Below are 24,478 nucleotides of genomic sequence, written 5' to 3'. Positions count from 1 at the left end.
ACTAGAAATTAGTGAGTGGTCTGTTAACGGCCTGATAGCAGGTGGAACAGAATATCCAAGAAATCTCGTTAGGATCAACTTTTTTTTTTTTAAACAATGACTCTGATATCATGTTAGAAGTGGAGTTTAAGCCTAATTCAACCTCATAAGCCGGTTTTGTGGGATTAAGTTAGGCTTAAATTCACTTCTAAAAATTTCCATGACATGTGTCAGTGTTAATGTAAAGTATGGCTGGGTTCTCTCATTCTCAATGGTAAACAAAACCAGTTGCAGCTGCCATTGCTTCTACATACAACACACATTACCACCAAGCCTTGCTCTATCAAAAGTTTTGATTCAAAACCCATGTTCTCAATGAAACTACTTAAGTATCTTTCACTTGCAAGGTCATTTTAAATTCAGCAGTTATTCCTAGACCCTTTAATTTGAATTTGATAATCCATTTTACTCATGTTTTTGACAAAAGAGAAACTATTGCTTTCTTTTCTTTTTTCTACAAAAGAACCTCAAGCATATTCCTGTCATCTTCTCCTTGATAGGCTACTCCATCTCAATATTATAATTTCTTCTACCCTTGTATTTTTTCCAACAAGTTGGTACTCCATTGTTTGTTGTGTTGTTTAGGGTGGATTCACATACTTACTAATTCAAACAACAAAAAATAAATGACACATAAGTGGCCATACCATGGTACAAAAGTAGTATCCAACTGTGGTAAAATAAAAAGACATCATCCGGAAAAAATCAAAAAGCTGCCCGAGTCTGTATACATCACGGCTGAGAACCTGTTCACCGTTACCACCTGAAACTTTTCCTTCAAATAGTGCAATCTGATTGAGCCCAACATCTCTTCCCTTACCAACCTGCAAATTTACTATTAGAAAATGATTTGTTGTATAGGCAACATGAAATGACAAGGCTCACCTGAATATATTCATGATGTGTAATATTTCCCTGACGTAAGGTTGAATTGAATCCTGTGAATTCAAAAGAACATAAAAAAAGTGTAGCAAAGGCAAAACAAGGGAAAATGAAAACGCCATTTCAAAGAGTACACACTAAGACCTAAAGCTAAAATACATACAAGTAAATAAGCAAATCCTGATAAAACTTCAAAGTAAACTGTATTACACATCATAAATGATTAAAATAGTAAATATGTTGCTGAGTTTATGTGAGCTATTCATGCCATCGAGTATGTTAAAAGTACCAGATTTAGAAGACTCTGGATGAAATGTGATTCAATTTTGGTTTGTCAAACTTTCTCTCATGAAGAGGTTGTGCCGTTGTGTATAACACGTTAGAGGAAATATGTAAAGTTTTGTAGTGGTATTGGTTTTAATGTGTCACATTTTTCAGGAAGGAAATCAGACGAATTCAAGCCTATCTTCAAGGGAAGTGTTTAAATGAAATACGATTACATCAACTTTTATAAGTTTGGACTTTTATCATAATAGGTTTATTTTCCTATGTATATAGTTAGATTGTGAATAGCTTTATAGATGGCTTTTATTTTGTTCATGAGTTTTAGTTTGGCCACCCATGGGTTCTGTTTATCTTTTCTTTTTTTGTTTATTAATATTTTCATGTCATGGCATGTGATAGATGTAAATTGTCAACATAGCTGAGATATCAAGGAGAATAGTGATGCCTAGTTACAAGTTATAAAAATTTACAAATTCTAAATATAAAACAGAACATATTTTAATGCAATTTCAATCAGTTACTGTCTAAGTACAATGAACCATGTAATCCATAATATATTAATACAATGACCCTCATCACTAGGAACCTTGGGAGTACACTAGTTCTTTTAAATTAATGCATTGAGAAAATTTGACATTTTGACCATTTCCCGAAAATGCCAAAGTTCAATGATGCAGTAGTCATACCAGAATAGATGTCTTCACTAATGTTGATAACACGGGAAGCCTTGCTGATACCACCACGGGTTATGTGAAAAATTCTATCAAAAACGTCAGGATGCCCATAGTGCATGCGAACCCTGAATAGAATTGCCGTACTTAGTTTGATTCTTGACAAGAAAAATAATTATTTAATTTCAAATGTGCTTACTTCAATGGACTTGCTAAAACCCGCTGCCCCAAAGTCACAAAACTAGTTTCTTGATTGGACATAAATGATGCCAAAGATGAGACACTGCATCATTAACAGAGACATTACACAGAGCTGCAAATGAAACAAAAACCAAGTGTAAAAAGGACACAATCAAAGGATTTAAGTAAAACATACCTTCCAGTAAAGACATGTTCTCTAACACCAAGAATAGTAGGAGGACGAAGCCCGTGGTCAGAATGAAATTCTTCAAGAAGGTTCCTCATCTTTAAAGCCTCCTCAAAATAGTTATCCTATAATAAATTATAAAACGGGTCAAAATAAAGCAACAGCAAAGAACTTGTACATTACCACCACATAGATTCTTATGAATTATGACAATCTATAAGTGAGTGGATTTATACCTAACTCAAAAATCTCCCAAAACTTATATTATGACCCGATTCATGTCAATTGTTTGGACAGGATTTAATATAGACCAATGAAGATAACAATAACAATTAAGTCATCAGACAAGACAAAATGACTTCTAAAATAGGAGGGAACATGCAGTGAGAATACAACACAGATCTGTATGAATCATGACAATCAATTAGGAAAAAATTAGTCAAATACAGATAGCTATTAAAACTGATATGACCTGATTCATGTCAATTGTTTGGACTGCATTTCCACGGGTAAATATAACAGCATGATTTTGATTCTCAGGCTTCCCTTCACCCAATTTGGGATTTCCAGGTAACTTCACAGAGTATATCTCCTGTGACAAAAAAAAAATCAATTAATGGTGTGAAAAATATCAAACCAATTCAATAAAGGGAGGTCCCAAAAGTAAAAGTGAAACCAACTTAAGTAAATATGGCAATGTAATTCAATAATAGATGGTAGCAAAAGTAACATAAGTAGTTATTCTATCCATGCTTTAGTTAAGTCAGTTATCAGGCTAAATTTGCTAACAAGAATACATATAAAAAGTATAAAAGCTTATTGTTATATATAACAAGTATAGAAGAACAGCACCTTGTCTTTCCCATTGATATCAGCTTTCACCAGCTTTGAGTAGTATTCTGTGTTCACTTTTCCCTCTTTTAAAGTTTCGACAACATCAATGAAAGCAACCCGCAGAGCTTCATTTCTAAAATCATTAAATGACAAAAAAAAAAAAGATCCCACACATGACTTGAGCACTCAATGATTAAGAATCAATTAGAAAACAAAATAAACGAAATTTGATCCATATAACTGTTGAACCCACCTTTGCATAAGTAAAGCAATATCAGCAGCCTCAGGCTTTTGCTCTTCTTTCTGCTTACCATATATTTGACATGTCACAACATAAGTGAACTTAAGATCTGCCTGGGCACGTGCCTCAGGGGATAATTCAAAGCCACGTGTATCAGTTACTTCATCACAACCTACTGCAGCCTCCAAATCTAAATTAGAAAAAATAAATAAAAGAAAATTGGTTACAAACATGGTACCATGAGGAAAACATGGTTTGAACGATGAGAGCTTGTATTTCCTTACCTCCGGTTGTTGTCCTCTCCAAATAGGTTTGAAGCATGAGAGCTTTCCTATAATACATCATACCCCGAACTATGCATTCCAAAAAATAAAAAGAAAATGTAGATTATTTTGAAAATTGCTTATCTTAAAGTATGCAAATTAAACACCAAAATCTGACTATTTTATTAAATTTGAACATTCTAAGAAAAATAAGCACAAACAAACTCATTATTTCCTTCATTGTGTTCTTCCCTTTAATGAGTTATCCATTTTAACTCATAAAATGGTGATTTTTTTAATTTTAGATTCCATGTTACGCATCACTATAAACCTTGGGATCCGAGAAAGGTTGATGCCCCAAAATTCAACAATCATATGCAATCACATATAAAGCTATATATAAAGGGGAAAAAACATATAAAAAAAAAAAAAACATGGGGGACACAACACAACCAAACCCATGCTCATAAACAAACAACCACTGTAACACAAAGAATACAACTAAACAAAACCAAATTCAGGGAGTTGATACCTATTTCCATAAAGATCTAAACTAATAACAGGAGGAATGACACTAAACCACTTAAAAACTATTGTACAAACATATATAAAACGATGATGGGTGCTGGTATTACTGACTCTCTGTGAATGCTGATTTCTAAGCATTTAATCATCATGCTTGATATAATAATAATCGTAGAATGACACATTTAAAATGCTTTATAGGGCAAACATTGACATTTTCTAAAAATGTAATATATTAGAATCCCATACTATATAATTATGCAAATTCCAGCATTGCTCATTTTCCAAACATTGCACTTTTTTATAACATCTCTCTCTCCGAGAGCCTGTCAGGTCTTTTATAACATCTCTGCCCCGAGAGCCTGTCAGGTCTGCAGCCCAATACACCCCAACCCCTCACCTTTTCTCCGTCCATTCATACTAAGGTGGGTTGTTGCCAGACGGGGTCGAACCCCAGACCTGACCTTTAACACCCTCTCAGCGAGACAGATGCTACCAGTACTTTTTTATAACATCTCTCTCCCCGAGAGCCTGTCAGGTCTGCAGCCCAATACACCCCAACCCCTCACCTTTTCTCCGTCCATTCATACTAAGGTGGGTTGTTGCCAGACGGGATCGAACCCCAGACCTGACCTTTAACACCCTCTCAGCGAGACAGATGCTACCAGTTGCGCTGCAGCACAACTGGTAGCATCTGTCTCGCTGGGTGTTAAAGGTCAGGTCTGGGGTTTGACCCCGTCTGGCAACAACCCACCTTAGTATGAATGGACGGAGAAAAGGTGAGGGGATGGAATCCGATAGAAACACATTTATACAAATTTTCTTCATTATTCTATAATTCTAAACATGCACCTGTGTTTGAGCTAAGAGTTCATTTAGCTATTTCGAAGGTTTTTAATGGGGTATTGGATGAATCAAAAGTTTTTGGGCAAGAAAGAAAGGATCTTGATGATGCAAAGGTAAGATTCAGGGCAACATATTAAGGTTGAAGAAGGAGAATTTTAATTACTGATCAAGATATCATGGAGAGATGGGGAATCTTTTTTTACCTTTTCAAAGATGGACAAGAATTGACATAGTAATATTGCTTATTGCAGTAGAATGTTTTAGGGAGGTGAAAAGCAGTTAAAAGGATGGCAATATTCCGATGGATTGAAATACACAAGAAAAAAAGTTTCCTTTCGCTCACTAACCTATTTAAAAAGATTTTGTGATGTACAAAAATGCCAAAATTTGGGGTGGAGTACCATTTGGTACCTATATTCAACCGAGGGTATTTAGAACCGTCTGAGGTGTCAACTACACTATCAAATTATGGGAAAAGTGATTAAGCATAGATTAAGAGACTATTAGCCATACCATGGGATGAGCTGATCTGCCTGATGTACATGGGAATCAGTCCATCGATAATTAGAAGCAAACTTACCAAACTGGTCACTAAATCCCTTAAAAGGTATAAATAAGGCTTATTTATACCAAAATGCAAAAGAACTTCCGTTTCAAGTTTGTATCCTGGCCATTATCTGTGCCTTTTGATATTTCTCAAATATCACTAATTTCTTATCAAGCAAATCCTTCATAAAATTACATTCTAGATTATATTAATATTTAAACAATTTATACATCAATGCAATATTGCCAAATAATTAATATATTATACAATCTTTTCTTACATGAAGTTAAAATATATATTTAATTATCACAATTAACAATGTTTGGACTGGAAAACAAGAAAACATAAGGGAGAAATCAAGTTCATTAGTAAAACATTACCTGTTCTGGCCAATGTTTGCCCCCGATACGAAGCCCAAAATCGCAATTCAAGAATATCACTAGGATTATCATAAAGTTCACTCTCAAGCGAATTTTCATCACGGCCAATTCTAGCAAGAAAGTTTTTCCATTCATCTGCAGTATATTATGAAAACTATCCATTAATGGATGACAATTTAAAAATTATACACAAGAATGCATAGAGAATAACACAGTAACAGTTCTACTGTGATATTTCTGATAGAAGGAAACGAAGTAAAATTACCTGGATATATCTTCTGAAGGTAGAACAGAATTGATATTCCATCTTCATTTTTCTTTAGAAGTTCAGACATGCTATAAAGCACGACCTCAGAATAATAAGGAGTGAAAACACTGCACAAACAAAAAGGAAGATAAGCATGGAAAAAATAAGGGTAATAATTTCATCCAGAGAAAAGATTTACCTAAAGGATAGCATCTCCCGCACTGGCTTTGCACTAGGCATCTTCATAAAAAGCGAGTTTGTGAAAAACTGTAGGCGTCGCCTGGCCTCAAGATTTTTAGGAATGCTTGACGCAGATTCTTTGATAGTCAGCAGAGAATACAATCTTTTCACTTGCATTTTCTGCATGCAATCAAAAGTTAAAATTTAAAGGCAAGTTATTTGCACAAAAATATAGAAAAATATGATTGGAGCATACTAAATCTGTATTCTTGGGCCATTTCAGCTTCTCAAACAATCGCCCTTCATCCCTAGCCTTTGTCAGTAAACTCCAGGTGTCATAATTTTCCCTAATAGGAAAAAGAAAAGAAAAGAAAAATACACATTAATTCTCCCTGATGCAGGCAAGCAGGAAGACAGTATTTAAAAATCAATGTATGCAGACAACAGCAATTGTGACAAACCTCATATTTATAGAAAGGACATCAAGTCGCATAACATCATACAGATCCTGAATGGCCCTAACAGCACCCCTTTCCAGTTCAGGTGTTTCAGTCTCTCTCTGTATTATGTCAATAAGAACAAGATCAGACTTCAACAGCATGTTAAGCTTCCACATATAGCACACCAAATACGTGAATTCATGCTTTGTGCTCAGACACACACAGAAAATTCCTCAACAGCAAATAATGCACAACAGCAGTTTGTCTTCCACCGGATTCAACTTATTACAGAATGGGGATCATCATAGGTCAAATTTCTGAACACCTCATTATGAAGGATTTGATACTATGCCCAAGACAACCTAATGAATGGTGAAGCAGACACTGTGCAAAAGGAATAGTATCTTGTCGAGCATGGCCAATGAATAGTTTTTGTATATTTATCTAAAATCCTACTATAAAATTTCCCAGACACCTTTGCAAAAGGAGTTGTGAAGCAGAGAGAATTTAAAAAATAAAATCCAAATTCTACAGATCTAAATGTCAAATTTCAAAAAACAGTTATTATAAAGAATGAGTAGCTTCTAAGAGAAGCAAAGAGATTAACTGATAACCACAGCTGTCAAGCTAACTGACCAAACACACGCTAACTACTGTACACTATTACACACAAACTGAAGAGATTCGTTACATTTTTTGTTCAAGCAATGAAAATATGAGTTGGTGTGTGTGGAGCACATGATTATGTGTAAGAGAAACTATAGTATGGTAGAAGTAGTGAACAATTGCCATGATCCTTAGCCTACCTGCTATGGCCAAACTATGAACACACTTATCCTTGGTACTTCGCTGAGCTACTAATTAATTGTTGTTTCTAGGCCACCAAGAAATATACAAAAACAGGGAGAAGATGCCAAACTAGAACTATACTGAATAAAAATGGACACAAACCAGGATCCCCATCAATGCCGTTACTCTTGATATCACGAGAGCTAACTTATTGAGATTGATGTCCAGATGAATACTCCTCTTTGTGATACTAGAATTAATATCTTCATATATCCTTTCAACCCTAGTGATATGGAACAATTGCAAAGAAACAAGATATCAAATACCATAAATTAGGTTTATCATTTAAAGGAAACACAGCGTGATGCACTACACTATTATAACCAATACTTACCACTTCCTTCCCACATCATCTAGTATTTCTGTCAAAATGAATTTTATAGCATAGTAACACTCCTGAACGGCATACATCATATAATCATCTCGGGAAATCCTATCCCAGAGCTCATCTTGAGTATCTTTACTCTCAACAGCAATATCCCTAGCCAAAAATATCTACACAATCATGAAAAAGAAAAACTAATGAATCTTAACAAATATAAGACATAAGAGAATAAAATCAGTTAATCAGAAAAATAAATAAATAAATACATATGCAGAGAGATCTGTGATAAGATGTAAGACCTGATTATGTTACAGTTCAAAAAACTTAGTACACTTTCAAATACAAATGTAACTACTAGAACTTTCATTTGCACAATTTCTAATATGATTACATCAAACAGATTCTTTTTCCAACAAGAGCGGTAAGAAATTTAAACCAACACTATCAGAAATGTAAAGTTATTGATTGATATTGTACAATTTAATTATATTTTCAAAAACATCAATCCATGTAACTAATACAAATCTGGAAGGCACAAATTGTAGCTGGTATTCACCTATATTGCAAACTTAATTAATGTATCCAAAATAGAAGAAATAATAATTTGACTAACGTATAAGGTGACATCCCTCATTTTGAACCCAATTTTATGGAGATTGAGTTCTCTAGAAACCAAAAATCTTTAAGAGTCTCTCATTTGTAACAGTAAAAGTTGTAGTATCCAGCACATAAGTCAATTAAATTGTGTTCAGATCCTAAATTCAGAAATGAAACAACTAAAAAAATAATGAGTTAAGACATGGCAAAGATTCTGAGATGGTACTAGACTATATCAAGAAAGTTATAAAATCCATAAACTGCTACTGAGATATCATTTGATATCCTACATATAAAAAAACTATTAAATATGTACTAGGACCAAATATTCTAGCATAAACATAAAAAACGAACAAATTCAATGCATTTGATTAAACACTCAAAAAATGCCTTGACATTATATCTACAATTATCAAAATGTAACTGAATTACCTTGCTTGAAAGTAGAAAAAGTGGCCACTGAATCATCGGAACATCCCCAGAATTCTTAGGCATTAAAAGCAACTCCATTTCGCTGAGAGCAAAATAGAATGCCCATTCAGTTATTAAGTATGAAGTAAAGAAAAAGTATAAAATAAGATAAAAAAAAATGAATAACAGTTTCCATTACTGACAAGTTAGTCACATAATCCTCCTCCCTTAGATTACTTATGATCTCATTCCAAAAGGGGGCAAACCGTGCAGCATCAACCTTGCTATTCTCCACAACCTTTAGATGAAAAATAATTTAATAAGCAATATATAATTAAAGCATATCATGCAAATAAATACATGGATTTAAATTAATTGCTTTATTCATAGCAAAACACTGACCTGAACAGAAGACTGATGGGAACTCCTGAAAACACAATATTGAGGAAAAATTATTTAAGCTTGTACAAACAACAATACTTCAATGAGAGAAATTCAACGAGTGGATATAGTCTGATATAGCTACAATACAGGTAGGATACATGCAGCTAGATTCCAAATACATAACTAAAATCACAGAACAGGAAAACTAGCATTTCACATAGCATTTCACGAGCGGCACCTGTTGGGTAGAGGAACATGAAGTGTGCTCATAAAAGCTCCAGGAAACTGCTCAAAAAGTTTGTGTAGTGCCTCCAATGACCTAATCTGGTGAGCACATCCAGCCACAAAAATATTATGGCAACTAATCTTCATTTCTATATTGTACAGGACAGGACTAGAAAAAGGTAAGAGATATAAATAATAAATAGCCAACCATAAGAACTTAAAAGACAACACTTACCTCTCCCAGTCTATCTCTTGCACCTAGCAAGAATCCCCAGACAGCCGATACAAGTGTGTAAAAGATATAAATATCCAGAAGATACATCTGAAAGAATGAGAATAAGCAAATTGGAAATAGCAACCAAAACACCCAAAAACATAGAAAAGGGAAAAGCAACTTTGCATAACAGATAAATTGAAGGGAACAAATATAAACAAAAGAATAGGGTAAAGGTATTATGAAATTAATTTCCAGTTGCACAACAGATACGAAGGGAAAACATGGGAAGGGAAAAGCAACTTTGCATAACAGATAAATTGAAGGGAACAAATATAAACAAAAGAATAGGGGGTAGAGGTTTTAAGAAATTAATTTCCGGTTGCACATTGCTACTACAGATTCTATCTCTTCCATTCTTCATTTCTTGCAATGATCCAAGAGTACTCAAGCCAAGACTGTAATACAAGCCTTTTTCATTGGTGTTATGAAAGCTATATGGACAACCAAGGACAAGATCTGATTTGATAATCATAGCCTAACAATATCCTACAACATAGTTAATAGCATGATTTGTGTTGAGTTTAATCACGGTGGTAATTGTTATACTGGTTGTATGCAGTCCAATGTCCAAGAGCTCAATGTTCTTTTCAAGTTTTGAAGTAAATATACCTTGTCATTGGTTTAAATGAACTGATGAGCAGTTAATGGTTTTCCTGGCATATCTAGTCGTGGTGGTACTTTTAGAGATCATCAGGCTTCCATTGTGGTTTGTTTCTCTTAATATTTCGGTGTTCAATATGCCTTGTATGTGGAGGTGATTTCGGCTATGGAAACAACTATCTTCAAAAGCTGCACTAAACCTTGTATTGAGTATGATTCTGAACTTGTTAATCATGCTCGGTCCAATACTTCTATTATTCGTTGGGATCTTGATAGTAGATGGTTGAAATGTTTTGTAAGAAGTAATACCACGTGCGTTCACTTTTCTCATACTTTTAGAGAAGACAGTCAATGTGCAGATAAACGTGTTGAGTTTGACACCAGATCTCAAGGTTAAACTTGATGGATAATGTTCCTAGTTTCATAGTTTTTTAGTGAAAAATTTTATTGACCCTTTAATAGGGTAGAGTATTAGTGGGTAAGTTGTGCTCCCCCCACTATTTTTGTGTTTTCCTCTTGTTGATGATAACCTGAGTGCTGCATATAATTGATGCTGTTTGTGGTGCCACATACATAGTTATGCCTTACCAATCATTTCCAACCACAGAAAAATTATTATATACAATGTAATGACAGCTAAATCATCGAAATACATCACAGTACTAAGTTCAGAAACTCCAAAAGATATCATTTTTAAACTGCTCAAGAAAGTGCTTTTCCAGTGAAAAACTTTTTTTGAATTCAAATAAAGCTAATCCAAACATGATATGAGACTGCATAACAGAAACTCAGTTCCTGAATAACCAAAACATGCTATATTAACAACCCAGCAACTTCACGCCGCAATTTAAGCTCTCGTCAGACAGATTTCCTCATTGAGTAAGAGAGGTTAAAGGGAATAAAGTATCCTTCTGTTATGATTAACATATTTGAAGAAGGGGGTGGGAAGTAAAAAATCAATGGAAATGTACTTACAGCAACCACAGGAGCCCATACACTAACAACTGTCAAAGCATTGTGATTATCTGCAGCAGTAGCATTTTGATAAATAACAATATCAAAGAAAAAACAGAAAATATAATGACCACAGCAATCACACAAATGCTTACTTTTAGAGACAAAATCGTGCCAAGAGTAAACTATATTAGTCTCTTTTATAATATCCTTGGTCGGGCCCACCAGTGGCTTTATCTACAAACCACAAAAGTACAACAGTCAAAACATACAAGCATATGAGCTCACCAGTATATGTATCTTCATCATCATACACACACATGAACAAATTTGTATAATTCCAAATGTATTTACAAATAACACGGGCTTAGCTAATGTATGTAACACTAACCTGAAGAAAGTAAGCAAATGCAAATTTTGCACTCAAAACAACAAGCCAAAACAGCATATACCTGAAAAAAAGCAAGGTATGTAATCAGTGCCACAGTGCAACTTCAGCATGTAAAATTAATTTACAAAGGACACACAGTTATTAAATCATCAATATTTAAAAGAATTAGTGTATCAACAACTTCAAAGAAAGAATCTTGCTTTAGAAATTAGAAAAAGACAAGATCATGTGCATACTTTATGAAATCTGAACTCCTTTCATACATTCCCCGTCCTACATAATGCCGTTCCTTTATAATTCAACAGAAAAAAGATAATAAATGCAAACACATCAATCAGCATAATTCCACATGATAAAGAACAAACAAAACTAAATGAATTACTGCAATTAGCAGCAACTGAAGATATAACAAACCTGCCGCAACCACTTCACAAACCGAATTAAAGGCCAACGATCACATTGATTTGTCAGACGATGACATGCTGGTATCCGCATGAGGAAACTAATAAAAACTTGGACACCAGCATAAATCCCTATGATAATAACATATAATCTGAAAATAACCGTGTTTCCATTTGCTTTACTCTCTTCTTGGAGTGCTTTTCTGCAGTCAAGAACAAACAGATGGAAATGTAAAAATACTTACAAATTAGAAAAATAAAAACAAACTGATTAAAGGATGAGGATGCATAAAAGAACAAAACTATTATGATAGAATTCAAACGTACACATAAATGAAAGTTAAGAAAACTGAAGCCAGGCTGAACCAAAGAAAACGTAAAAAAATTCTAGAAATGGCTAAGCGTCTTGTGGTTGAATATGCACCGTACATCATGAAAATGTCCAGAACACCTAAAAAAGAAATGAAAATTTGAAAATATAAATAAATGATGACAAGAAAATACATCATACATGATGAAAGACAATTGACAAATACATACTCTCAAAAAATTTCATCACAAAAAATGTAGGTCCAAGACTAAGAACCTCTCGCAAAGTCTTGCCATTGAACTGTCCATCATTGAATGCAAGGATTGCTAGGCCCTGAAAATTGACAATAAAAAGAAAATCACCAAGATACAAAAAAAAGTAACACATGGATTAAGAAACCAAATGGCAGTTAAGATCACATACGTCACAAGCCAGACCAGAACGAAAACAAAATTTGGTGCTAAAAACAGCAGATGAGAACAGCAAGTATTTGCCCAAAGTTCATGACTATATGTAAGTACAAACCTGAAACATCATGACAAGAAATATCCACAATCGGTGGAAGCTGTGATAAAGATGGAAAAAGGTTCGATGTTCCACAAAAGATGTTTTTCCCTGATGCCTGCTGCTGCCAGAAATAAGCATTTTCTGCATTATAAAATAAAGAATAGATAAGTAACCAAGACATTATGATCCATCATATATGGATACTTATACTGTCAGACATTCAGTAAGGCTGTCTCCAAGACAACCTATAATATATTCTTGATGATACAAGTTTTGCCAACCACAATGAAATATTAGTTCTTTCAGGACCTTAATCCAACATCCATGAAAATAAAAAAAATCTATTTCTAAGGTGCATCAATCTCAGTATCACAACCCTTCCAAACCTCACTGTATCTTGCTAACAGTAGCATAATGTGCACAACTAACAGCCATCGATTAATAAATACGAACACCAGTAGGTAAATCATTCAGAGAAACTGAGAAAATAAGTGTGAAATTTTATCGAACTGTAAAATTGAATTGATTACAAATAGAAAGATATGAACTCCGCAATTTATACAGAAGAATATCAAGATCCAGCCTGAGTGCTATAGAAAGAAATTGGATTGCATAATGTAATCAAATTAGAAGAGAGTCCAACATAATTGTCATTGAAAGAAAATTATATTGATATTAAATTGAATAAGTACATTCTGAAGAGTTAGTAATTCAGTTACAAAATCCTGTGTGGACCAGAAAGTTACTAAAAGGAATACAAGTGGTAACTGACATGATTAGTCAGTTACAACTGAAAACATAAAAAACACAACAGTAAGTTACAACTGATAACAAACAGAAAAGAGAAAAATCTCTAACATTTGCAGACAAAACAAACCTTTGATCTGGGATGAGGCTTTTGGAAAAAAGGAGAAGTTTTGCGCCAAGGCCAACTAAGCTCAAAGCAATGGAGTGACCTTAAGAAAAGAGGAGAATAAGCAAACAGAATAAAATAAAAGCAAAAGAGCCAAAGACGGTTATCAAATAACTTATACCAGAAATACTCGTTAAAATCATCGTAATTTCTCCAGGATGAATGTGGTGCTTTCCCGTTATCATTGTTTGCAGCTTCCTGAAGCCCACAGAAATAAATGACAAATTCATATTTTTATACCAAAAGGATACACTCAAGTTCCAAACACATGCATTTCAGAGTTTAGAACCATGAACCAGAGATAGATTAATGAATCCAAAAATAGAGAGTAAAAAATTTGAGCTAGTACTTGAAAGATATACAGTACATTAAACTTAACCAGTATAGAATAAATTAATGAGCAAATAAAGGGCAAAATTAATGTTTAAATAACAATGCAACAAATTTGTCATTTGAATATCAAGAAACCAAATTAATGTCAATTTTTTTATAGGATTAATCTGCCACAATATGTATCTTTGCAGGATTAGGTCAAGTATTATGTAAAAAATAAAGGTAAAATAACATGATATCTCAATTTTCTAGTCAAATGACCCTAATAAATATTTGTGTATATTTTTCTCATACTTCATTGTTGACCGATACTGCAATAGTAACCATTTAGAGAAATCAATGAACATAACTAACTTATTATTTCATTACATAACATGAGGATTTATTAGTATTCATAACTTCTTACAAAACATTAGGAAGACACAGATATCCACAAAAAACATTATCATAATTAAAATTTGCCTATATTTAAGTTCTATTTTCTGTGTAATGTTCTCATAAAACTCATATAGCCCAAACAAAAACGTTTTCAAGCCTGTTTTCTCATACAATAAAAAAGGAAAACGGGGAACACACAATTCAAACACACTCAAAGACTTACCATTTATTCCAATTTATATGCACGTTTCTTGGAGTAGTTAACATAAGCCACAATCTAATTTTGGGGTCATCAGTTACTTTAGATGATGTATGAGAGATTATAGCCGAAAAATTGGTGAAACTTACTGCAGAAATAATATCATATAGAGGAAAGATAACATTATCAAGAAACGAGACACCCTCCACAGAATCAAAAGTGCAACTATTAGCTGGCTGTGCAATCTGCTGTCTTAAAATTTCATCCATCTCTCTAGCCATCTGCATGTCATAAAAAAAATCGTAAACAATTCAAAGATGAAGAGGCAAAAGCAACACAAAAATGAAAAATCCAGGCAAAAAAAACAACAAAATGTATTACAGCATATCAAACAACATGAAAACATTGGTAAGGAAAATATTCACTAAATGTGAATACATCACTTAAAATACATACAAATTGTTTTTGAGAATCATTCAAAAATTTCTAAATAATTAACTTAAGGTGAATTGCGAAAAAAACTCCGTTTATAGAATACAGCTTTTGTTTAGAGTTAGAAAAAACAAAAACATTTTTTCTTTTTAAAATTTTGCTTTCCTCAAGAACATTGGTAAGTAAAATATTCACTAAATGTGAATACATCACTTAAAATACATACAAATTGTTTTAGAGAATCATTCAAAAATTTCAGAATAATTTACTTGAGGTGAATTGCGAAAATACTCTTTTTCTATAGGATACAGCTTTTGTTTAGAGTTAGAAAAAACAAAAACATTTTTTTTCTTTTTAACATTTAACTTTCCTCAAGAACATGAGTGTAATTTTTATAAATGTTGTTAATCATATTTTATTAACTAAGAAAACCTATGTTTGGTTTATAGAATAGTATTATTAGGCATAAGAGTGTTTACCTCAAACACTAACCTATATGAGTGTTTGACAAAACATAGTTTTAGCTTAGAAATGAACACCCAAAATAAATTTTGGTCACCACACTTTAAATAGGTAGCTTCTCTCTTTGTAAAATCACAATTGAGGATTCATTAGAATTTGAGAACATTTTCTCCAATTTGACTAGAAGTCTCTGAGAGTATGAACCTCTCTTTTCTTATGTTTATCTTGAATTTCCGACATTCAGATGATAACTTCCCTTTGCCCTTATCTTGATTCTTCAAGTGGCATTTTCACCATCTTCTAATATTTTCTATATTTTGTTTTGTTTTGCTAATTGTAGTTCAGGAGGTTCAAAATCCATGGAACCAAAAATGGGTTTCATGCACATTTATACCAAATATTATGTTCTTATTTTACATTTCTATGGTTTATTTTGTTGATTCTATAATTGGTTCAATAATGGGTTTCATACCCATTTATACGTTCTTGCATTCTTGGATTTCTATGATCAAAGTGGTTGAATCCTATTCTTAGATCATTCTAAGACAATCTGTGGAGCGATCATGTCTCTAGTTTGATTTCAATTCAGACTAAAACAAAATACATGAAGAAAAAGTGTTTTAAGAGATTTTAACTTGGATCACATTGTTTATTCAAATTCATATATTTCTAGGGATCAGATCAGTTGCAACAAAAGCCAAAGAGGAAAAAAAAACTAGGATATTAAGTTACCTATAGATACAACACAAAAGTTATGTATTAGTAGTATGTATCTTATAGTAGGTAAAGAAAGTTATTTGCATTTTGAGAACAAAGGACATTCACAATATGACATACTTGTCTCTGGGATAGCCTATAAAAAGCATAATTCATACATTTAAAGAAAAATGCCTTCCACATCAAACTATATAAAAACGACAAATTATACAGGTTATAATGCAGATCCAAAAGAGTACACTTCAGCATAAAAAGTAATTATTTGAAACACTGAAACAAGAAGAGATATATTGGACAACATACAGAGTTCTTCTAACTACCAATTCAAGAGTGTAAATACCTTTACATCATGAGTTGAGGTTCATAAAAAATACCTATTATAGTTCAACAAACTTTAACTAAAGCAAAATCTTTAAAGAACCAATAAAAAAGAGCTGACTCAACTTGTTCACCAAACTTACATGATGGAATATGTAGCACAAGCATTCTGCTAGAAACCTGACATTTGCAGCTTCACCCCATATTAGGAAGTACAAAGAAACATATAATATTTTCTTCTCTTTGCTGAGAGCCTCCAAACTGAACAAGAACCATTAGACACCCGCATTCAATCTTAGCAACCATAGACTGGTACATACCAAATAGATATAAAACAAAACAAGATAATAATAGTAGTACCTGCTCCAAACAGGCTGAATGCATAAATAATTACACCAGTTAATGTAATTCTGAAGGGATTTGAGAAATACTGCCTGTACAGCAGCTTCATCCAATTTCTGGAATCAAAACAAGACGAGTAAAGAAAAGAAACATACAAAAATTCATGTCAACATATGTGAGACAAATCTGTTAAGAAAAGGATTATCAATTACAACTGTTAATCCTATATGCACATATTCTTGTGAGTCAGGTTACAATTTTCCTTATCAATTTATTTAAGCAGAAATTTTTCCCTTAATGGAACCATTTGAAAGTCTAATGTTTTCGAGCCACACTAACACCGCATAATTTAGTCATATTAAAACCGCTACACCCTCCAATGTATTATATTACTTTGAGCCATATATTAAAGGTCAGTTTTTTTACTTAATATTGAATGACCAAATTACCCACTTCTATAAAATTTCATTTCTCACCCTCACAGTTATTGATATTGTCGGTAAAAAGCAGCCCATTACCCACCTTGATACATGCAGGTATCCATATATACACAAGGTTACTTGATAATTTTTTTGTAAATTTCAAATAAAATCATTTAAAAATTGTTCTTAATACTGAGATACACATTTCAAACAGTGTTGATTCGATTTGGATTTTGAAATACTTTAATAAAAACTATAAACCAATCCAAACCAAAAAAAATCCACATGTTCAAATTTTATATTTTCCCAAATCTGGTCCAAATAACCTGCGAACATTCGTATTTATATAGAGGAACAAATACAAACACACTCAGGAAATGTTATTTACCATTTTCTCAGAGCCCCCAACAAGAAAATAATCATATTACTATTAACCATGGCTTACAAAATTTCCAGGCCCATCACCCATATTTTTCAATACAACAGTACAATGTATAAATCCCTCAAACTTGAAAATAAAAAATAAAAAACTTACAGGTTCAGCTTCATCTGGAATTCTAAGACGAGATTGCTCATTTGCAAGCAGGTGAACTATGTGTTCATGCTGATTAGCTACATTATCTTTCTGGAAGCAACATGTCATCATCATAAGCAATGATAAGGACCCCACAAGAATACAAATGCACAAAACATCTTTTTGACCGCAAAATAAGACCAAACATATCATAACAAAACAAAATTTTTTACTTCAGATAATTAAGACAGAATAAAAGTCATAATGTTAAACTACGAAAAATTATTAGTTTTCAAAGTATCAATAAATTGATTGTTTCATGTTTCATTTGTGGCACCAAATAATTCAAATTTAGAGGAAGCATGACATCCAAATGGGTGGGAAAGCCAATCTTGCAATCTCTACAAGTTCTTAGAGAATTTGACTTAAATAGTGGTTTCTTTCGGTTGATATATACATAAATGTTTTTGGGATGTTTACATGGAAAACATCCCTTTCTAGAACATTTATTTTTATGGTTGTATTACTAACTCTCTATTCTGCATAAATTTTCATTCAAAAATAGAATTCAGCTAAAGGGAATACTTAATCAGAGAAAACCAGTTTAGCAGAAACTTCGGCGATACTGAGAACTATAATAGAAGTTGCACCTACTTCATTCAGCAGATATAGCAGTTAATCCAATTACTTGTTATAACTTCCCATAACAAACTTGTAAATCAATCACTTATTTTAAAAGATAAGAGGAAGAAATGGAATATGGGTACAATAAAAGAACTTTAAAACTGTAGTAAATACACCAAGGTTAGCCCACAATCATTGATATATTCTAAAAACTATTGCAAATTTTGAGAACCCAATAAATAAATAAATATATAAATATTTTCTACAATTGAAAGAATCACACTAATCTTGACGACAAACAACATGGAAGTCATAATATACAGACCTGAAAACCAAAAATACACTGCAAAAAATCGAACACATTAGTGTTCCTCGATGAAGGAATGAAATAGCCCCTGGGCAACTCTGGCAAGCCACTGAAATACTTCAAAGCTGACATTGCTGCTTGCACCTAACAATCATTTTTTCAGGTAAAAATAAGTAGACCTGAATAGTTAAAAATTTGGAATCCCAAACAAAGTAACTCACCTCAGGTAAAGAAACAATAGCATTTGTTGAAGAAGATGTATCTAAGGGGATGATGTTGTACGCAATCAGATCCTCTGTCAAAGCAGAATCTGAGTCCATAACCCGCCTCAGCTGTAACAGAAACACAGATGAATAGATGTTGAAGTTCAGAAAATATTCCCATGTGATTGGATGGGAAATGGAAAAGTAATAACATACATCCAAGCTCCAATTCACCAACACAATCGTCTTAACGTGAAATCATTTTACTTCAATCCTTATTATGAAGCCAATTACACCCAGAGAAAAAAAAAAAGCAAAAACAATAGGAAAAAAATACAAATGAAATCAGATAATACTAAGCCCAATAAATTATAGTTCCACACTAAAAAGAGATATATGAAAAAAAATATGCTAACACCATAAACATTGGCTTCCTTCATAAAGCAAATTCTGGATTATAATATGCTACACCATCTAAAAATCCTTTACCCGTGCAACAATAATAGAAGACTCCTTACTATTGCAATGCTGGATTATAATGCTTGTATTTTATGCCATAATCTTAGAAGAACCAAACTGAAGAAAAGACTAGAGAGGATGAACTGAAACTTATTATCAATTCACACTGAAAACATGAGTACAGAAATGTGTTTGTAGGCCTTGCTTACTGACATCTGCACACATACGGACAGCTGTACTAACTAATTAATAAAACCTACAGCTGTACAAAATGACTTACATGTGATGACTATATAAACTTTACAGAAGAAATATACTTCACAATGAGTTTTCTCCAGAAAAACATAAATCTAACTGAAGATAGAGGCCTACTAACAAATAGAAAGATATTCATTGGTACAAGAATAAAACTAAAAGGAAAGTAATTTGCATGACAAATTATTTCAACAGACACTGTCCAAAACCACCAGCTATGCCAACATATAAACCCACCGCTGCCAACAGAAACCCGGTTTGCTAACAGTAAAAATTCTGAAGTGGTTATCTTCTGGACAATATCAAAATAACTGGCATTCAAGGATCGATCAAGACTAAGAACAGGTAACAAGTAACAGTAAAAAAGAAAGAAGGTGAGAAAACAAATTAAAAAAAATACACAATTAAGAAGGGATAAAAGATCATAAATTCTTATACAAAGTTAAGCAAAATAGAAAGTCCACAAACAAGTTCTGCCAAAAGATTTGTGTCAAACATTTTAATATTATTTTCACTTTATGTATAGAACTGAGATATTACAAAGAAGTAAAAAAATATTGACAAAAAAGACAAATCTCTCAAAATTGCAAATCAACTATGTAGCACGAGAAACAACACAGCTCCCTAAAAAAGATAATCCATAAAAGTAAACAAAACCATGGAAATGGTAGTTTATAATAATAAGAGTGCCAGGAAAGCATGAACACAACCTCATCAGGAATTTCTTCGCTCAGCTGCTCAAGTACTGTTCCCAAAACCTTTAAGTTGGCAAAAACCCTTTTCCTCTTCACAGTTTTGCGCTCCAACCTGTATTCAATCAGAAGAAAACAGTTAATGTGAAAGACATATGCATAACGAACAAAAATCATGTTATACATGTAAACTAAAGGCCATGCCAGAAATCACAAATTATTAATTAGAAAAGTTCATGAACAAAGTTTATGTAGTGAACTATTTTTCTGGTGAGACAGTGAAATTTTCATTCAAAAAGAGAATAAAAAAAGGTGGAACAGTTGTTAATTGTGAACAAATGCAGATTAGCTTTGATTTCCAGCTTCAAACAATCTTTTTTGGATAATCACTATAGTGCCACCATAATACTATAACATGTGATATGATGGACCAAGAGAGGCCCAGAATAAAGAAAAACAAATGTTTAAAGATGGATAAGTCCAGCCTCCATAGATTGGAACTTTGCCACAAGGAATCAAGAAACAGTTGAGAGGTGTCGTCTACCATACCAGTAGCCTTCAAGAATGATAGGAAAGCCGATAAAAAGAAGGCTAGACCAAAGGATGTATGCAATAAAATCAAGCAGTCAGGAGTCTGAAAGGATGATTGAGAAAGGGAAACAAGAATCAAGTAGTGTCCAGTAGTCAAAGTGGTATATTGTCTAAAAGTGACTTGGTGGTGTCTATTGTTTCAAAACAAAAAAATGCATCTGATTAATGGTTTAGGTTCTTGAATTAGGTTGTTCCTCTCACTTGAGTCATCAAAGGGACTGATTCAACACATTTGAATGTTTTTTATTGTGGTCATGTGTTGATGTTTAGATTAGGCTCTATATGGATAAAATGCACAATGGCGTCGTTTAAAAGATAAGAGGAAGAACTCTTTATCCATTGGAGTCAGGGGATAAGAAAAGTTATGGGTGCCAAGGAGAAGCTGGAGTGATGCATATCATGGGGAGAAGTGGTTATGTGGTGATGCAGGGAACCAAGGAAGGAAGTATGTCCTTTAGGGATTGGATGTAACAGAGGGAGTTTAAATTCAGTTATACTTTCTCTTTCATCTCTCCATGAACTCAATGAAACTAATTAAATTTTATTGCAAATAACAATAAAACTTTATCCACATGGATTGCGTAAAGGAATCTGAAAAAACAAACAATTAGACACATTTATAACTTATTTTAAGGCATGTGGTACCACAACAAGAGGGGAAAGAGGAAGCACATGATAATCCAAATCAGTCTTATGTCATTTTCTAAGTCAAAATACATACTCGCCAAGATCCCGACTAAAAGCACCAGATTCCCTCAACTTCATTTCTTCCTCACGTAATTTATCCACGTTATTCTTTTCTCTGTAACTTTTGTAGAACTCTTGTAACCGAGCTACGTCCTGACTTCTATCTATGGTTCCAGCTTCTCTTTTAGCCAGCTTTTGCTGAAAATATAAACAAAAAACAGATTATAAAAATTATACTAGCCAATGAAATGAGGTAAGCCTTTCACTAAAGTGAAGAACATAAAAAGGACAGTAGAAAGTTTTAAAATAAAGAAAAAAAATGTGCAGATCATAAAATGATAGTCTCCCTAAATAGTGCACGTCAATAATTATCTAACATTCTGCTTGAACTAACAGTTGTAAGTTAGAGTTACAACACAGTTGTAACAGATCTCTGTTAAGATTATATTCAACAGCAATATTTCGGCTTCAGCTTGTTTGATTTTGTCCATGTTCTTCATCTCTCTCCTCTTCAATATTTGATCACTTTCCCTCGTTTTCCATTTGGTTCCTGAATCCTAATAACCAGCCCTGCCTGATTCCCTGACTCAGGTGCTTGATCAACACAATAGTAGTTTGGCCCATCTAAGTGTCCTGACTAAACTTACTTTTGAACTTGGAAATGGGCAAGTTTTGCATATTTCTTCCTCTGGTTCCCTTTCATACTTTCACTGGGCAAATGATATGAACTTTCCAAAAGGGCTACCATGGGCAGGCCATACAACAAAATTTAAGCACCACAGAATCACAGACAAATAAAACATACTGATGTGCACGAGTCAAGTATCCCAAGCACAACATTTTTTATTTTACATAAACCTAGACTAAAATCCATACCTTGATGACAGACATCAAACCAGTCTTGAATTGTAACACACCTCGGCCTTCACTGTTAGGGTCCAAATTTTGAGATAAAGAATATGCATGCTCGCATACTGCAGACAAATAAGAATTGTTTAGTGTTGCAGAGTACATATAGGATTTTTTAATAAAAATAAGGACAAAACTAAGAGGCCAATGAAAAGAAAAATTCAATCATTCCAAATGTACCCATCTATCATTTCTCTCCTTTGGTATGAATCCCCCTAGATTCTACTCATGTTATTAAAGAAAAGAATTATATTAAACCAAACATGTGGGTTCAACATTTCTTTCTTTTCCACTTCTTTCTTGTTTTTCTAGTCCAAGCCATCTACTATTTTTCTCTTCTCTCCAACTTCCTAATCCAAACATAATGTCATATAAAGCATTAGCTTTCGTCCAAAGAAAAATTCATATTATAAACTAATTTTAAGTACAATTTTACTTTATTTAGTAATTAAGAAATAATGTCATGTCAACTTCTTGTTTATTATTCTCTTTTTTCTTGTTTTCTTGACACAACATTTGGTATGCAGAGTTGCAGACAATACCTTCAATACCAAATAATGCATTTATGCATCAGTTAAATGTTGGAAAGGAATTATTAAATTAATAAAAATACAAAAGGGAACGAAGCAAGATGAGACAAAAATACATATTCTTGAGACACTGGGATCATCATCTTGAATTTCGTCAGCAACTCTCAAAATTTCATCAATATCCCTATTTTTAGCCAGGGCAGATGGTACATTTCCAGCAATGCCACCAACCGGTCGTCCATATGCATCTTCGCCAGTCCTTTCCCTCCTCAATGCAGCACGGACTAACCGCTCCCAAAGTTCCTCGACTCGAGACATTTTCTATGAATATAAAATGAAAACATACATGTTAACATTAATAATTTACAACACAAATGTAAAAAGTGAAACCATTATTGCAGAAAAAATGTAAGTACAAAAAGGAATGACGGATTAGAATTTAGAAGCCAAATCGGAATCGCGTAAGCTCAGAACACCCGAAGAGGCCCAAAAAATCAAGAATCGAAAGAAGGAAAGAGAGGGAAATAAGAGTAAGGGGAAAGAAACCAAAATTAGGCATGAGTAGCGAAATTAGAGAATTTACCTTAAAGATTATACAATTTCAGGTGAAACAGAGTAGCTTGCTAGAGAGTACTTAGTACCTTTTCTTGAACTTAAAGCTCACAGCAGCGGATGAAAAAAATGATGAGAAGACGAGTGGATCCACTTCAACCTCTGCCTATACAATCAAATGAGTAGCACAAGTAAACAATCCACAACACAAATTTTCTTACAAGTTCAGTAAAAGATATGAGATGCTACAAGACAAGAAATTACAACCGTAGCAAACGAGAGACGAGAACCAGCATTCCGGATACAAACAAAATATCACAATATTCAAACTGATAGAAACTACATGAGTTCGTAACTTCACTCTGATCAAAACAAAAAGAGAAACACGAGATCGAAGAGCTTCCATTTCCGCACTAAATTTTCTTGAAAAAACAATAACGAATGGAATAGCAAAATTAAGCGAAGGCAACAAACCTGAAAAACCCTAGATGTAGGGTTCCGGGTTGAAATGGAGCTGAATCGCACTCTGATTAGTGAAAAGCGGTCTTTGTGCTTCGTTGTTCTGAAAAGCGGTCTTTGTACTTCGTTGTTTTGAAAAGCATGAGTGGAATAAGAGATAGAAGATTAACAAAAGTTATATAAAAGAGAAGTGGGTAGCTTA

General features: G+C 33.3%; 1 protein-coding gene across 4 annotated transcripts in view; it reads right to left on the bottom strand.

The window, feature by feature from the left end:
- Positions 1–24,466, bottom strand: part of GSL10 (glucan synthase-like 10) — a 32,715-nt gene extending 8,249 nt beyond the window's left edge. For 2 of the 4 annotated variants that reach the window (XR_003605993.2, XR_003605992.2), the window contains exons 1-43: positions 24,292–24,466; positions 23,907–23,983; positions 23,382–23,586; positions 22,703–22,800; positions 21,861–22,024; positions 20,567–20,663; positions 19,161–19,271; positions 18,958–19,083; positions 18,030–18,119; positions 17,091–17,188; positions 16,874–16,991; positions 14,951–15,082; positions 14,013–14,089; positions 13,856–13,934; positions 12,997–13,119; positions 12,702–12,804; positions 12,489–12,612; positions 12,175–12,364; positions 11,997–12,049; positions 11,761–11,821; positions 11,525–11,606; positions 11,391–11,440; positions 9,774–9,860; positions 9,552–9,637; positions 9,332–9,356; positions 9,133–9,227; positions 8,951–9,032; positions 7,931–8,091; positions 7,699–7,819; positions 6,769–6,866; positions 6,564–6,654; positions 6,327–6,487; positions 6,146–6,255; positions 5,881–6,015; positions 3,604–3,672; positions 3,332–3,509; positions 3,097–3,211; positions 2,717–2,836; positions 2,254–2,369; positions 2,077–2,160; positions 1,893–2,005; positions 925–977; positions 687–863 (exon numbers count right to left, since the gene is read on the bottom strand). Coding sequence is in view for 2 of the 4 variants with exons in the window: in XM_028080957.2 (XP_027936758.1) it covers positions 687–863; positions 925–977; positions 1,893–2,005; positions 2,077–2,160; positions 2,254–2,369; positions 2,717–2,836; positions 3,097–3,211; positions 3,332–3,509; positions 3,604–3,672; positions 5,881–6,015; positions 6,146–6,255; positions 6,327–6,487; positions 6,564–6,654; positions 6,769–6,866; positions 7,699–7,819; positions 7,931–8,091; positions 8,951–9,032; positions 9,133–9,227; positions 9,332–9,356; positions 9,552–9,637; positions 9,774–9,860; positions 11,391–11,440; positions 11,525–11,606; positions 11,761–11,821; positions 11,997–12,049; positions 12,175–12,364; positions 12,489–12,612; positions 12,702–12,804; positions 12,997–13,119; positions 13,856–13,934; positions 14,013–14,089; positions 14,951–15,082; positions 16,874–16,991; positions 17,091–17,188; positions 18,030–18,119; positions 18,958–19,083; positions 19,161–19,271; positions 20,567–20,663; positions 21,861–22,024; positions 22,703–22,800; positions 23,382–23,583 (4,455 nt within the window). In the remaining 2 variants the exon portion in view is untranslated. Of the gene's footprint in view, positions 1–686; positions 864–924; positions 978–1,892; positions 2,006–2,076; positions 2,161–2,253; positions 2,370–2,716; positions 2,837–3,096; positions 3,212–3,331; positions 3,510–3,603; positions 3,673–5,880; positions 6,016–6,145; positions 6,256–6,326; positions 6,488–6,563; positions 6,655–6,768; positions 6,867–7,698; positions 7,820–7,930; positions 8,092–8,950; positions 9,033–9,132; positions 9,228–9,331; positions 9,357–9,551; positions 9,638–9,773; positions 9,861–11,390; positions 11,441–11,524; positions 11,607–11,760; positions 11,822–11,996; positions 12,050–12,174; positions 12,365–12,488; positions 12,613–12,701; positions 12,805–12,996; positions 13,120–13,855; positions 13,935–14,012; positions 14,090–14,950; positions 15,083–16,873; positions 16,992–17,090; positions 17,189–18,029; positions 18,120–18,957; positions 19,084–19,160; positions 19,272–20,566; positions 20,664–21,860; positions 22,025–22,702; positions 22,801–23,381; positions 23,587–23,848; positions 23,984–24,291 lie in introns of all 4 variants that reach the window. The other 2 variants (XM_028080957.2, XM_028080958.2) reach the window with 2 other exon arrangements.
- Between the last annotated feature and the right edge of the window lie 12 nt (positions 24,467–24,478).

Source organism: Vigna unguiculata, chromosome 7 (genome assembly GCF_037176805.1).
Source record: "Vigna unguiculata cultivar grain cowpea cultivar isolate G323 ecotype 2 chromosome 7, ASM3717680v1, whole genome shotgun sequence".
Classification (NCBI taxonomy): Eukaryota; Viridiplantae; Streptophyta; class Magnoliopsida; order Fabales; family Fabaceae; genus Vigna; species Vigna unguiculata.
This window is presented reverse-complemented; position numbering and strand designations above follow the sequence as displayed.